Here is a 15,616-nt window from a genome sequence, read left to right on the forward strand (position 1 = left end):
AGCAGAAACTGTTTTTTGATAAGACAAAACTGCAAAACCTGATAGACAAGGAGATATATACACTAGACCGTATGTATCAAGTTTATGTCTTATATCTTTGCGTAAGAAACACGTTTTATTGTTACAAAGTATATGATTTTTGAACAAATCTCCATCTATGCGAGCTTCTATGAATGTAGAGATTGATTCTATTGATAAAATAAAATGATGTCTTTTGGCTTTGTCTATGGATTGCTTCAAGCGCAACACGCTTTTAGGATCTCATCAACAGGCGGGTCATCTCCAGCTTCTTTGTCCTGAAATGTTCCCAAGAAAATAGTTGAATTACGACATTGTGATTAATTACCCTTTTTTGTTTAAATGTCTAACGGGTGCGCAAAGTTGAGGCTAGTTTTACATCAGCATTACATTACATCACATGGTGTAAACACAAATAGCAGTGTTCAGCGATCAAGTACTTTGGACAATAAGAGGAAGAAAAAGGAGAAGAGATTACCTTGCGGATGTAAGAGATGTTATCTTTTCCAGGCCCAGCAACTAAGATACCGCCTTGTTGCCTGCACGAGGTACAAGACCATTGTGCAAACACATTGTTAATAAGGAAACCGGAAAGTAATATGGAAGGAAAGATTCAGACTCTATAACCTACCAGCCTCCTCTTTCTACTGTATCTTTCATAAACGAGAGTTTCCAGTCTTGGCGGTATCCTTCCATGTAAGACTCTATTATCTTCAGAGCAGCCTATAATAACACCACAGAAGAAGCTACTGAGACCAAAAATGCAGTAAGATTTTGATAAAACTAAATAATAAGCTAAGTACAAGTCACTCTACTTTGGGGGTAAATGTCACAGAAACCCCTGAAGCAAATTTGAGCGCCTCGTATGATGCGTGGTTTGGATCCGCATACACCTCTGAGAAAAACTTGATTATAGATTAGATAATCTCATGACACATGTTTACCTCTTTTTGTTTTTTTAGAAAACAAAAGTAAATGAGAACTATACCTCCTTCAAATTTGGTCTGTTCCACAAAAGTGTTAGCCTGCATAGATGGTTGTTATATCATGAGAATAAGCAGCAGATATGGATAACATTTTTTTTCTTTCAACATTCACTAATCCAACGCTTACAATGACTGTGTATTCGAATCTCTTACCTGATCGATACTTCCGGGTCCGATTAGAACAAGAGCAACACCAGATGCATCCATCACATCCTAACAAAATCTCAAATGTATCAATCAACGACTTTCAATTGTATAAATGGCCAATTTTTGTAAACGACATCAAGATTTTGGCATGGATAATCATTACACCTTCTTTGCTGCAAGATAAGCTGCTCGTTTCCGACAGAGAACGCATCTGAAAAACATAACAATCAAGCTTCGGTATATACATAGTAACCAGATTCATCAATCTAATTAGAAACTTCTCCAAAAATTAATCACCCAAAATGACGAGCAAATGCAACAACAGCCTTCCTATCCTTCCATAAATCAGAAATCGGAATCTCATTTCCTCTCAAATCCAAGACTTTTACTGTATCTAGCAAATCAGCAGTATCTTTCCCCGTTCCAGTTCCTGTGGAGGAGAATCGATAAGAAATCTGGAATTTTGTTGAAATTCAAAATCATCAAAATTAGATAGAAGAGATTACACTTAAGCTCACCTGAAGCGCCGGTAATGGCCGATACAACCACGGCGTTACGCCGGAGAGAGAAACTCGTTACGGTTTGACGAAGGTGAGATTTGAGAGAATAACCAGAAAGTACCGTCCCTAACCCATGAATCGTTTTCAGCTTCGGGTGCGGAGTTCTGAGAGTGATCGTCGACGGCGACGTTAGAGAAACCGCCATTGTTGCTCCGGGAAAGCTCAAAAATAAGAAAAATCAAAAAAAAAAAAATCCCACTTTTAACTCAAACCGTTGGCTAATCTCGTGGAGTTGGGTTATTACACGTGGCTGGTGATGTAAGCATGGTCCGAAAGAGAGAAAGTGAAATGCCACGTCAGCTAAGTTAGGGCAAATTGGGAAAAGAATCTAAGATCCTTTTTAAAAGCGAATGTTGGTTTTGTGCTCGTTCTTGCTCAAGCCGCTTCTTCGCTCTATCTCTCTTCCATTTCTCTTTCTGCAATGGCGAGAATAGTGCGTGTGGCGAGATCCTCCTCCTCCTCCTCCTCCTCACTCTTCGGCTTCGGAAGCCGATTTTACTCCACCTCTGCCGGTGTTAGCCACGCGTCGCCGTCCTCGCCGTTTCTTCACGGTGGCGGAGCTCGCAGGGATGCTGCAAAGGATAGGAACGTGCAGTGGGTGTTTCTGGGTTGTCCCGGTGTCGGTAAAGGCACTTACGCTAGTAGACTGTCGAGTCTCCTCGGCGTTCCTCACATCGCCACCGGCGATCTCGTCCGTGAGGAGCTTGCTTCCTCCGGACCTCTCGCCCAACAGGTCCGGCCAAATTTTCTTTTTCTCTTTTATCTCCCTGTGGTTGAGATTCTTCCCTATGCTCGATTTTTGATCCAAATTTCTGATCTTTTTGGCAAATCGGGTTTTCATTTCTTATCGCCGATTCGATCTGGAAAAAAGTTCACTTCTTTGACAGATCTAATGGTCTAAGTCCATTTGCAAGTGTTTTCTGACTATGTTTGATCAGAATCGTCATGGATCTATTCGTGTAAATTAGAGTCAACGGATCCTTAAAACTTAGTTACCAATATGTGTTAAGAGTTAAAAAGAATCTCTTGTAATGGTTTTCTGAGCTCACTGTTACACTTGATGCAGCTATCGGAGATTGTGAACCAGGGGAAGTTGGTTTCGGATGAGATCATAGTAAACCTTTTGTCAAAGAGACTCGAGGCTGGTGAAGCGAAAGGTGAATCAGGGTTCATTCTTGATGGCTTTCCTCGAACCATGAGACAAGCTGTAAGTATCATTGTGTGTTACATCTTGAATCTCCGTTTTATACACGTTTTTACTCTCATTTCCAACATTGGTTTTTTTTTTGTTTTTGTCTTTTGCTTCAGGAAATACTGGGAGATGTAACTGACATCGATTTGGTGGTGAATTTGAAGCTGCCTGAGGAAGTTTTGGTTGAAAAATGCCTTGGGAGGAGAACTTGTAATCAGTGTGGAAAGGGTTTTAATATCGCTCACATCAACTTGAAGGGTGAGAATGGAAAACCTGGAATCAGCATGGATCCACTTCTCCCTCCACCACAGTGTATGTCAAAGCTCATCACTCGAGCAGATGATACTGAAGAGGTGGTGAAAGCAAGGCTTCGTATATACAGTGAAACGGTAAGCCAAAGACCGTTTTCCCATTTCTAGTTTTAAGATTATGAACTATCAATGTACACAAGCGATAATCAGTGTTTTGGTTGATGAACTTTCACATGACAAAAGTGTTGATTTGTGTATTTCTTTATATGCAGAGCCAACCTCTTGAAGAATACTACCGTAGCAAGGGAAAGCTTATGGAGTTTGACCTGCCTGGAGGCATCCCGGAATCGTGGCCAAGACTATTAGAAGCCTTGAGGCTTGACGAATACGAGGAGAAACAGTCTGCCGTGGCATAGTTGGCCAATCGAATCCCGGTATTTAAATTCTTTGCATGTGCAAGGCATATGCGTAAACAATTTTGTGTTGGAAATAAAAGTAAAGAAAAAAAACCTTAGATTGTTTTTTTTTACCTCAATTGAAATAATCATACACACTTGCAAACGATTATCTTCCCACGAGCTCGGGGGTTTTGGTTCCATACTTGCAAATCTGATGTATCATGGTTGTTTATGAGCTTTTTTTTGCTGGTCACATGAATGTATCGATACTTCTACATTACTTGCTATACGTAGTACTTCGTGTTTTGATTTGCTTATTGGAGTTGAATGTGATAGATAATTTTGCGGCTGGCCGAGCTGGCTGGTTAAAGGACTCAACCAGACAGTAAAGTAAAACAGCCGCATACATTAAAGTGTTTTGGGAACCTATAACCAGCTCCTGTCTGTCCTAGAATTGGCGGTTCGGGATAGAAGTGTTCCTTACATTCTGCAATTTCCAGTGGAATCGTTCCTTGTGTATTAATTCTAGCTCATGTTTTGCGTTTGCCATCGCTGATATATTGTGTGGGGGGGGGTTTTATGATAGATTCTTTTGACCTGACAATTAAATCCTTCTTATGGCCTGAGAATTCAGGCTCAGTTAAAAGGCTAAACTGGATACAGTATTTCGCAATATAAACCGGATCCAGAATTCTTCTTGTATATACTTTTGTGATGTGTCATAGACATAACAAAGGCGTCAATCGAAACTGTCTAAGTTACTACCGATATTTTTATCTCTTGGTCTATTTGGTCAGTCGAAACTGTCGCTTTACTAGTTGGTTTTTCTAGACGCAAACTCCTTTTACCGTAGGGGTCCAGAACTTTGTAATAAGCGAAATAACGTAAGCGAAATAACGTAAGCGAAATAACCGTATTGATTTTATTAAAACATTTTAAAAAGTTCCAAGTTCGTAAAGAAAATGTCTATCAGATGCTAAGCTATTAAGTAATTCTTCATTAATGTAAAACTGTGTACAAGTGTGTTTATATGCATTGATTAAGCTTAAACACCCTACCTTCTTAACAGCTTTTAAACTAACCTAACAAACTGTTTGTTAGATAGAGAGTTAATAATGTCATATCTATAACAGTCGTTGAAAATTGCAAGCTAATAGTTGTTACCTTTGATAAATGTTCTGTTAAATGACGATTGAGATATAATATTATATCTCTTAATTTATGCATTAAATAATATTTTCGGTTCAATATAATCCACAATTAAGTAAGAAATGTGAAATTTTCAGATGGAAGTGTGACAACAACAACAATATGACAGTTAATTTGTTTTCCTTACGCTAATTTCGGTACGGTTCAGTTCACATTCTTCTACTATTAAATAAGTTGGTATGATGCATAAAAAAAAAGGTCGGTATGGTTCAGTTCACGTGTGTTTACTTCGAAAAAAAAACAAGCTCGCGCGCGTGTCAACAACCAAACCAGTCCCTTTGGTCGCTAGAGCCTCAACTAAAACCCCAAACGACGCCGTTTCATTGGCCGTTTCCAACTAACTTTCAAAGAAGCTCTTCAACTCAACTAACGTTCAACGAAACTATCTGTCTCCTCTCTCTCTCTCTCTCTCTCTCTCTCTCTCTCTCTCTCTCTCTCTCTTTCCTTTTCATCGCCTTCTTCATCACTATAGACTAGCTCATCTCAAGTACGGACCTTGATCCATCCAACGTGCCCTACTTTGACACGTGTCCCTTACAGTGTCGGCGTGGCTCAACGAACTGGAACTGATACGACGGATAAGATACATCAACGCGCCATAACCAAAACTCGAGTTCGGATAAAGCCCGGATCTTTCTAACTCCAAAGAAGGGTTTCATTCCTCAAATCTTTTTCAGAGCTTTAGATTTGGCATGATCTCTCTTTGTGAGTAACTACTTTGTCCTCTTCTTTGCCTCTCTTTTGGTTTACATTTCGATTTATATTTTGGGGTTTTGATTTGGAATGATTCAGAGTCTTATCAGAAGTATATTGGCACATGGGTATCAGCAAGCTTCTTTCTTTATGCTAATATTGTGCAACTAAATTTTCAAGCTCTATATAGATCCTGTATATTTGGATTTGATGGTTCTCACTGTCCAAATCCAATCTTTTCGTTTCCTTGGCTCTAGGTCCTCCTCTCCTATGAATGCATTCTAAATACATGAATTAAGACTCCTTCACACACACACAACAAAAAAGACTTGAAGACTCTTACCACTATTTATTTTGCTAATTGGGCAAATGAGTTTAGATTCATGACACAGAATCTGAAGATCTATTCTGAATTTTATTAGTCTATGGAAGCAAAATGTTTATTACTTATTGTTTTTTTTTTCAGGTTGAATCAAGCTTTCTGACTGGAAAATTTTGGGTAGTGAGGTTCTGAAATAATGGAGGTGAAAGAGAGTGAAAGAGTGGTAATAGCAAAACCAGTGGCTTCAAGGCCTTCCTGCTCTAGCTTCAGGACATTCACTGAGCTTCTGACTGATTCAGTTACCGTATCTCCTCAATCGAATTGCCACGATACTGTAGACGCTGCTATAAGACCAAAGACTCTGAGGTTTAAACAGCCAGCAGCTCCGGTCTCATCTCCGCGGGTGATTCAACGAGTTGTCTCTTTCTTGGCAATTGTTATCTTCTCTCTCAATCTTATAGTCTTGACCTTACTAAGTCTTTCTGATAATCTTAGGCTGATGGCAATGGCATTGGCAAGTCTTGTGATGATTCAGATAGCAAAAACTACGTCGTTTATAAACCGAAAGCAAAGCTAGTCTCCAAAGCAACCGTCTCTGTATTGGCTAATATGGTAAGTTTGTTTTCAAAGGCTTCAAGATTTCTCGAAGGTCGTTTTAAAACTCTGTTTTTTTTTGTTAGCTTCAGGGGAATCCTCAACAGACTTGGAGACAAACCGAAGCAGCAGCATATGGGAAGAGTGTGAGCCAAGGTACGCATCGAGCAGGTACTAATCTTGTCCAAAAAGTTCCATCCTTTACGGAATCAGAGACATCGATCGGGGACAGATCTTCCGTGGATGGATACAACTGGAGGAAATACGGACAGAAGCAAGTTAAAGGAAGCGAGTGTCCAAGGAGTTACTACAAATGCACGCACCCTAAATGTCCGGTGAAGAAGAAAGTAGAGAGATCAATGGAAGGTCAAGTTTCAGAGATTGTGTATCAAGGTGAGCATAACCACTTAAAACCGTCTTGTCCTCTTCCACGTCGCGCTTCGTCATCATCCTCTTCAGGGCTTCAGAAACCACCAAAAGGGCTTGTTTCGGAAGGATCAATGGGACAAGACACTAATAGTGTCTATCATCAATCTCTTTGGAGCAGTCAAAGCAGTGACTCTTCCCAAAACAGAACAGAGAAGATGAATGAGGGTTGTGTTGTAACTCCGTTCGAGTTTGCTGTTCCTAGATCGGCTAATTCAACTGGTGGTACTTCGGATTCCGGTTGCAGAAGTAGCCAGTGTGATGAAGGAAGCATTGGAGGAGAGCTTGATGATCCAAGCAGAAGCAAAAGAAGGTAAGATTAGAGATTGAATAGTTTCAAAACTCTAATCATATATGCATTTGCTTGACCTTAGAGCTTGAATGGTTGTATTAATAATAGCAGGAAGAACGAGAAGCAATCAAGTGAAGCAGGAGTATCACAGGGTTCAGTGGAGTCAGACAGTCTTGAAGATGGATTCAGGTGGAGAAAGTATGGACAGAAAGTGGTTGGAGGCAATGCTTATCCGAGAAGTTATTACAGATGCACGAGCGCGAATTGCAGAGCAAGGAAACACGTTGAAAGAGCGAGTGATGATCCAAGAGCTTTCATTACAACCTACGAAGGTAAACACAATCACCATTTGCTCTTGAGACCTCCTACTTCGTCTACCAATCTTCCCTTTAACTCCACTCAGCATTCTAAGCAACCGATTTGATGCTTCTTACTCAATCTTCATAGCACATTAATTAATCGTTTTCTTGTTTTGCACTGTGAATTTGTTTATTTTACATCAAAATTGTAAGGACAAGAAGACAGTTGTTATTTAACAAACAAAGAAACAACAACAAGAAAAAAGCAAAATAAAAAGAGTGTTATATTTTGGGTGTCGCCGCCAACAAAAATGAATAAATTGGATGTGATTAGTAATCTTTTGCAGTAGTAATTTGGTTTGTTTCATAAGAAATTTGGTTTCATGGCAGTATGGCACCATTTACAACTTATATTTTAGAGAATAGCAGCAGCAAAATTTTGCACGTCTACTACATGACATAAACTAAAGTTTTTGTTGTTTATAGTAATAATTATTCTTTTGTTTTTACGTTTTTCAAGTCCCTATAGGGAAAATATGTAGTACATGTATTTATATTTTGCTTATAGGTGTCTCAAAATCTCTTTAGCTTCTATTATTTTCATTAATTATTAAAATGATTTTTAAATATATTAAAAATATATTATTGTTTTTTTTTTGTAATTTAGTACAAAAGAGTTATTGAAATATCTTTTATGGTAAAGGAAGATAATAAAGATAAAATAAACGTATGATTTCTCAATGCAAAATTTATGAAATACAACGTTTTAGACGTATCAGTATCATCATTTATCATTATGAGTCTAAAACTTTCTTGACTTCCAAGAAACCAAAAGGTCTAAGACGTGTTAATACTTTTGCTGTGTGTTTGGGGCCTTTGGAGTTTGGACTCTCAAACATTTATTATCTTCAGATATTATAGTATGGTGATTAAATTTTAATTACATCATATCTTTTTTTTTTTGCTAAGAAATCATACCATATGAGATAATATAGTATTAGCAATGTATGGTAATTTCTCTCTTTTTTTGGAATTGGTAATAACTATTACCTTTTCTCTTCTGATTTGTTTTAGTATTCTATATTAACTATTCCTAGTTCTGACAAATGATATAAAGAGGCTAGGAAAAAAAAAGATATTTTCTTATTGGTGTTTGTAATAAAGAGATGGAGGAATGCTGTTAATCAAGGAAGAAAAGAAACGTGTTGTTAAAAATCACCAAATAATGGTTAACCAAAAACACCAAATAATTAAAAAAAAAAAGAAAAGAGATAACAAATCCAGATCCTAAAAGACTATATATACCTTAAAATAAATGTAAGGCAAATTAACCATTAGAAATCAGAAAACAATGAGAAAAGATATAACAAATCCTAGAACTAGTGAAATTGTACCGGATGATATATTAGAAGAACTTCTCAAGCGCCTACCTGTAAAAGTTCTCTGTAGATTCAAATCTGTATCGAGACAATGGAAATCGATGATTGAATCCAGCTATCTTGCCGAGAAACGTCTTGTCCAGTATCGAACAATTTTTTTGGAAACTATTTCAATAGACGATAGAAAAAACTCTCGTGATATCTGTGAATCAGATTTTAAAGATCCATACGTTGAATTTTATTTCGATAATGTTGATGGAATTGTAGGATATTGTGATGGTATAGTCTGCATCTATGTTCTTGGGCACATTTATCTAATTAGCTCTGTTGGAGGTGAAAACCGCACCCCAGTTTTTTCCGGTACAAACCGAGATCGGCGTAACATAAATTCGGTTCACGAAGGAATATATTGGGAAGACTGGACCGAGTAAAGTCTTGGGCCGAACACAGCTTATTAAGCCGAGGTCGGCGAGAAGCTTTCGTTCCCCGAGTTCGGTCAAGAATAGGAAAGTTTCCTAATAGAAAAAAAAAATTACTATGAGCAAAGGAAAATGACCGAAAGAAAAAGAAAGTCATCTCAGTCCCATATCGCTGAAGATGCACTTGATGATCGATTCAGAGGACACAAGATATTCCAGAGAAAACTTAGAGACTGAGAACTCATCACTTTAGATTCTTAGTTTCATAAAGTCTTAATTCGTTATTCTCAACTTAATAACCGAACTCAGTTGTACTCTTCCGATTCGATCTAATAAAATCTAAGTTTACCGATCTAAAATACTGTTTTGCCCATTGTCGATATTCATTTATCAACAAGCCCTACAAGGAGAAAACTCAAAATTCTTTCTCCAGCTACATTGCGAAAGTTCACAGGCCGAAGGTACACTATAACTCATTTTTATTTGAATTTTTTTGATGAGGTAATTATTTTGTTAGCATATAGATTATATCATTAGTTTGAACGTATGTATATATTTTTTTTTAATATACGTAAAAGTGTTTTGTGTTTTTAGGTTGGTCCGGTGAATTACCAATTAATGTGGGGTTTGGAAGAGATAACATTAGTGGAGACTACAAAATAATTTTGATGTATTTCTTCGAACGTATTCTTGGGAACATTCTCGTCAAAACAGAAGTTTTGAACCTCGACGACGGTGAAAGAAAATGCATTTGTTCTCCCATTCTTTACGATCAACTTTGCGATGATAAAGCATCAACTTATGCAAATGGATCGCTTTTTTGGTTGAATAAACGCAAAAAGAATGCTGCAGCCTTGGATCTTAACACAGAAATATTTCGTGAAGTAGTTTTGCCAAGTTGCTTCACGGAATATTCTGACGATAGTAGTGTGTGTGTTTGTGGAGTGTTAAAGACCGTTTATGTATATGACAGTATCCGAATGTGGACGCATGGAGTTTGGAGCAAGAAGATCCGAGTGTGAAGTGGAGAAGATCCTTTCAATCAATATTTCAGGTATTTTAGACGTAAACTTTTGGAAGCTTGGTTTAGGTGCTTGCTATTTTAGACCTAGAGGGAAACAACCATCTAAAAGTCCTTTGGCGCAAGTCCCCTTTGATCAATATTGGAACCACATTGTACACGGAGGGCTTGGTTTATTCTTCGATCCATATTCATAATTAATCAGTATGTAGTTTAAAAAAAAAAAAAAACTGGATTATATATTTTCGAAAATTATGAAGGCATAATTTTCTTTATTGTTTCAAAATGCGGTATTTGAATGAATGACAACATTAATTGTTGCAACCTTCGAGGTACGTAACAATTGAACCAACGTAATGTGGATAACCGAACTCTAGAACCGCTCATGCATATGATTACAAGAAACTCTTATATAGTGGTGATCGAGCATACCCTCCTTGTGTAAGAGTGGTTAACATTGCTAAACCACAGCTAGATAGTTGTGCTTGCAATGGTTGGATGCGTAAACCAAAGGTAGATCAGAACATTCCTTTTTGATTTAAGGCCCCAAAAAAGACCCGAAATATGGGGAAAACATGGGAAAAATATAGGGAAAACATGAGGAAAATATGTTTTCAATATGTTTTGCCCATATTTCGTGTCTTTGTAGAGACGAATTGAAAAATAAGCAGGCTAGAAATGATGGCAAGGTGATGAACTAAGAGAGGGCCTCTCATGTGTGTATATATATAGAGAATAATTTACCTATTTACTTTATTGCTTCAGTTTATTTTAATTTACCTTGCTTATTAATTCTTACCTTCTTACATTATTTCCCTTTAATTAAATGCTTTTGGCTGTTCTTACTTTTTATGTTGTTTCTTTTTTAAAATGTGAAATTTATTGATCTATCAAATATTTACATAGAGTTTCAATCAAAGAACACAGAATGGGTATAAAAGAATGGTTAAATAAAAAAATTTTTATGTTGTTTCTTCAAAGTTTCAACCTTTTTTTTCAAACCTTAGTCACATTGTTACTTGATTTAACGTATATCAACGAACCATGATGACTCGACCTGTTATTATAAACTATACATGCAGAATTGGCCCTGAATTTTAAGTGGCCGCAAGCTAAAATGATAAATGAGCCATTTTGTAGCTAAAATAATAATTTTATAACTAAAGAAAAAATGGACTGCATGTTAAAGAAAATTTTTATATAAAAAAGAAGGACCGCAAACCTATATTTGTATTGCTTGGCTTCAAGGGCCGACTCAGTATACATGGAAACTGGAGTTGGTAGTACAACATAAATGAAAATGTAAGAAAGATGGTTGCAACTTGCACTGGCATACACAAAAATATAGAGATTCTACTTTGTTATAATCTCGTCTCGGTTAGGTGTATTTGAATCGAGGTGTACTCAATTAAAAGTCCCACCGTTCGATTTAGAAATGTTGTTTATTATTTAGCGTTGAGTTGTTTCACTAATTATTTAACTACTCGTGATAATGTTAATCGGTTCATTTAGTTTATCAAATTAACATGTTATTTTCTTTTTTGTCGGAAATATATTATATATATATATTATATATATATATATATTTTGATTATTTACGAAATTTGTATTAATCAGGTTTAACTTCTAATTGTGATAACGTTAAGATATGCAACAAAATTTAATTTTGAAACCAGCATGTTCTTTTGTTGGATCAAATGTTAAAAATCTAAAGTGTCTTTAATTATAAATTTACGCATTGTTGCTGTGAACACATAAGTACAAACCTAAACAAAACAACAATGAATTATTCCTCGCTGTGCCATGTGCCACAAAATGCTTTTTCCGATACTCGTACTACATATACGGATAATAGATACTGCTAACTAACTTTACAAAACACGATTAACCAGGGTGAAGAGAGATAGCAGAAGAGGAATTAATTCCTAGAAGCAGTTGTGGAGAGAAACTGAGAACGTTGAGTTATCCGAAACCAAGTATTAAGAAAAGTAACTGTCACCATCTTGAGCTGATGAATGAAAAGATGTTGCTGCATCCTGATCTAATCCGGCAAGGTTTGCTCTTATGATTTGATCAATATCGTGAACAAGACAAGTGTATGGGCGGGATTCGTTGCGGTGAAATCTTGCATTCCTTTGTTTCCATATGAAAGAAAATCTAATTTCTTCTTTTAAAGACAAAGAGACCAAAACCTTGCTACAGGAGAACTATACCAGACAAAGAGACCAAATTTTGAGAATTTGATTTCCACGTTGTAAATTCAGTAGTCCAAGTTCCCAGACCGACCGCACTTGGCAGCAACCAAATCCATGCCCTTAACAGAACCGCTTCCAACCTCTCTTGTCTGAGTTTTACTTTTACTGCGGAAAACCCATCAAAGACTTTAAGCTTATTGACTAGTTTACGGAGTGAGTGCGATACCCATTTGTCTTTGGTGATATACAACTACAGTGACGTGTACTCGTATAAACACATCTCTTACCGCTAATATATCACTCGAGTAGACTACATGCACCAATTGTATTTCATTCAATTTTCTAACTTAACGCATTTATGGCACCATTTACAATTTATATTTTGGAGATTAATAATTCTTGAAGATGGAAAACATATCACTATTTTTGATTTATCAACTTTCGAATTAGAGATATATAGATGAAATATTCTTAAATAGGAAAACCGTTTGATCAATATCCCAAGTCGACGAAAGCGTCAAAACTTCATTAACGAGATAGAGAAAATCTTCTGAAACATGTCCAAAGCTAATGAAAACAGCACAAAAAAACTCTTTGAGATATAATGCAAACTCAGGGCAAAGGAAGATCCCTTAACGGTTGGCCTTAGCAACTCTCTCAATCTCATCTTTCTTCTTGATGGCATAGCTGCAAAGAGAAGAACAAAATGGTAGCTATCATTAGCTACTAACTAAGACAAATGTGTAGCCATTTAAGAGACAAGAGAGTGTAAAGAGTGTTTTTAATCACCTGTTGGAAGATCCCTTGGCAGCATTGATGAGTTCATCAGCAAGGCACTCAGCGATTGTCTTGATGTTTCTAAAGGCGGCTTCACGTGCACCAGTCGTGAGCAAGAAGATCGCTTGGTTCACACGTCTTAGAGGAGAGATATCAACGGCCTGCCTCCTAACCACACCAGCAGATCCAATCCTGGTAGCATCTTCCCGAGGACCACTGGCTCACAAAAATTAAACAAACAAACATCATGAAAAAAAGGTTCATTGTAGCACTGCAAGAAAGTAACAAGTTTCAGTATCACATGTTAAATTTACCTGTTAACAATGGCATCAATGATAACCTGAATCGGGTTCGAATCAGTCAAGAGATGGATGATCTCCATGGCGTGCTTGATGATCCTCACAGCCATCAACTTTTTACCATTGTTCCTTCCGTACATCATGAGAGAGTTTGTGAGTCTCTCCACAATTGGGCACTGAGCCTTCCTGAACCTCTTGACAGAGTATCTTCCAGCAGTGTGGGGAACATAGGTTGCGTGTTTCGCCGGCTGCACACCAATGTAGTCAACAAGACTGATATCTGTGACCTACATACACAAATACGAAGATCAAATCAATATATCAGCACACATATTTGCAATACAGCCTTTGATGTCACTTCAGAGTCCCAAAATACAAAAACCAAACAGAATCTCTGAGACCCAAGGAGTTTTTAGATTCAAAACAAAAAAAAAACATCAGGATCAAGCAAGTGTATTGAATAGCGAAGATCAACTGAAAACCAACAAGAAAAAGAACACTTTTTCAGGCAGGATACAAAACGAGAACATCAGAAACAGTGATATACAATCCATTTCCAGGAGTTATTTTGATGTACTTAAGACAGTTGAGGCCTAAACTTTGATCTAATTCACAAAATTAAGCTAATGTAACTATCATATCACGAGAGACCAATAATTTCAATGCCTATCACATTTCAACGAGAAAGACCCATTAGAAGAGGCTAGATTACAACTAAATCTAATAAATTAATTTGAGGAGGACAAGGAGTAGATCTCAGACAGATTGAAAATGAGCAAAGATCGGCTAGAACAGAAGGAGAGACAGAAGAGAACCAAACAGTTGCAGACAAATAAACTTAATGTAAGAAGAAAAAAGAGAGAATAAATCGATGAGGAAATTACCGAAACGTCATCAAAGCTCCAACGGTTGAAGAGCTTAACCTCGTTGGTAAGCTGCTGCTGAATCTCAGCGTCAATTTCGACGGCGGCGGCCATGGCTGGAAGATCAACTGCTGATTAGCAAAAACAGGCAAATACGAGAAAAAAACCAAAATAGAAATCTCAAAATGGAAGAAGATAACGGAATACCTCGAGCTCTCAAGTGTCGTGTGGAAGAGAAGAGATCAGAGGTAACAAGTAGGTTTGCTTAGCCGCAGCTTGAAGAAGGAAGCTGAAAAGAAGAGCGAAACCCTAAAAATCTAATATACCGAAGTTTTGGTTATAAGATGGACTTTGTCAGGCCCAGATGTGCTCGGATATATTGGGCTGTATCGTTTTTATTTGAAGGGGTGAATTTTGGTTTTACTTTATAATTGGGTTGTATTTAGGGCCCCAAAACGGGCCAAAACCACTGAAAAGGCATGAGAGAGTTATTATGAGACTAAAACTTGGGTTAAAACTTAATACCACTAAAAAGCGCTAAGGCAGTTTGCGGATATGTAGTAATTTTAAAGATTTATATAAGAAAAATAAAACTAATCTGTTTTTCGGTTACAATCTTACGTTGCCATAAGGTCACCTCTCTGGTTATGTGAGCTGTTTTGAAAGTAAGAGACCCATGCCTTCTGTTTTTACGGCTTGATGGCTGCCGCAAAGAGATTGGTTTTAGATATGGATTGGAATTTCTGGAAGGTTAATTAAGCATTGATCCTTTTTGTAATGTTATCCTGATGTAATGGCTTATGTTAGGCTTGCTGTTCATTTACTTAGGTGCAATTCTCTCAGATTCTTTATATTGTAAAGGCTGCCTTAGATATTGTTTGTTTTAACTCTTGGTTCTGCCCTTTTTGTTGAGATGTTAGCTTGTGAGGTCTTTTGTAGAGTTGATGTAACTGGCTATTACTAATGAAATCCACAGATGACAAAAAAAAATAAACAAAAATTATAGGGAAATACTATAATTGTAAAGTAGATACATGAGGGAAACAATTTCTATCGTGTAATATTAATTATTGTCTTAATCTTTGTTGAGAAAATATAATTGTTATCAATATCTTAAATTTATATGTGTTTAATCAATGGTCGAGTAATTGAATTGCCGTTTGACAAAACTAGAAACATTAATCTCTTGTCTTTAAGTGTGCTAAGAGATACCGATTAGGTTAGGTTTATTGTCCATAGTCAAAGAGTTCTTCTCTTGCACGTTTTATCTTTTCTG

The 15,616-nt window shown here is 37.0% G+C and overlaps 4 protein-coding genes and 1 pseudogene across 7 annotated transcripts; 3 read left to right on the forward strand and 2 right to left on the reverse strand.

Annotated features, from left to right (window-relative positions):
- Nucleotides 1-76: 76 nt before the first annotated feature.
- LOC18026809 (thioredoxin-like protein AAED1, chloroplastic) lies at nucleotides 77-1,939 on the reverse strand. The gene is made up of 9 exons (XM_006410841.2): nucleotides 1,670-1,939; nucleotides 1,449-1,581; nucleotides 1,317-1,362; nucleotides 1,158-1,217; nucleotides 1,007-1,043; nucleotides 834-913; nucleotides 650-741; nucleotides 497-557; nucleotides 77-296 (listed from the first exon to the last, which is right to left on the reverse strand). Exons 1-9 carry the CDS (start codon nucleotides 1,854-1,856, stop codon nucleotides 237-239), a joined length of 756 nt encoding a protein of 251 aa, XP_006410904.1. The 5' UTR covers nucleotides 1,857-1,939; the 3' UTR covers nucleotides 77-236.
- A 131-nt stretch (nucleotides 1,940-2,070) lies between these two features.
- On the forward strand, nucleotides 2,071-3,829 carry LOC18026810 (adenylate kinase 1, chloroplastic). Its single transcript, XM_006410842.2, has 4 exons — nucleotides 2,071-2,444; nucleotides 2,778-2,918; nucleotides 3,020-3,292; nucleotides 3,427-3,829. The coding sequence occupies exons 1-4, from the start codon at nucleotides 2,133-2,135 to the stop codon at nucleotides 3,568-3,570; spliced, it is 870 nt and encodes a 289-aa protein (XP_006410905.1). The 5' UTR covers nucleotides 2,071-2,132; the 3' UTR covers nucleotides 3,571-3,829.
- Nucleotides 3,830-5,274: 1,445 nt separating this feature from the next.
- On the forward strand, nucleotides 5,275-7,657 carry LOC18026811 (WRKY transcription factor 44). 4 transcript variants are annotated; one of them, XM_024148122.1, is made up of 5 exons: nucleotides 5,275-5,466; nucleotides 5,921-6,194; nucleotides 6,272-6,388; nucleotides 6,457-7,109; nucleotides 7,197-7,657. In XM_024148122.1, the coding sequence occupies exons 2-5, from the start codon at nucleotides 5,973-5,975 to the stop codon at nucleotides 7,510-7,512; spliced, it is 1,308 nt and encodes a 435-aa protein (XP_024003890.1). In that variant the 5' UTR covers nucleotides 5,275-5,466; nucleotides 5,921-5,972; the 3' UTR covers nucleotides 7,513-7,657. The 4 variants fall into 4 exon arrangements, with proteins under 4 accessions (XP_024003890.1, XP_024003891.1, XP_024003892.1 ...); XM_024148123.1 differs by having other exon boundaries at nucleotides 7,200-7,657; XM_024148124.1 differs by having other exon boundaries at nucleotides 5,921-6,179.
- Nucleotides 7,658-8,738: 1,081 nt separating this feature from the next.
- On the forward strand, nucleotides 8,739-10,403 carry LOC18026812 (annotated as a pseudogene).
- Nucleotides 10,404-12,824: 2,421 nt separating this feature from the next.
- LOC18026813 (40S ribosomal protein S5-1) lies at nucleotides 12,825-14,664 on the reverse strand. Its single transcript, XM_006410846.2, has 5 exons — nucleotides 14,548-14,664; nucleotides 14,362-14,456; nucleotides 13,493-13,764; nucleotides 13,191-13,394; nucleotides 12,825-13,088 (listed from the first exon to the last, which is right to left on the reverse strand). The coding sequence occupies exons 2-5, from the start codon at nucleotides 14,452-14,454 to the stop codon at nucleotides 13,034-13,036; spliced, it is 624 nt and encodes a 207-aa protein (XP_006410909.1). The 5' UTR covers nucleotides 14,455-14,456; nucleotides 14,548-14,664; the 3' UTR covers nucleotides 12,825-13,033.
- Nucleotides 14,665-15,616: the final 952 nt, after the last annotated feature.

This window comes from Eutrema salsugineum, unplaced genomic scaffold (assembly GCF_000478725.1).
Source record: "Eutrema salsugineum unplaced genomic scaffold, Eutsalg1_0 scaffold_10, whole genome shotgun sequence".
NCBI lineage: Eukaryota > Viridiplantae > Streptophyta > Magnoliopsida > Brassicales > Brassicaceae > Eutrema > Eutrema salsugineum.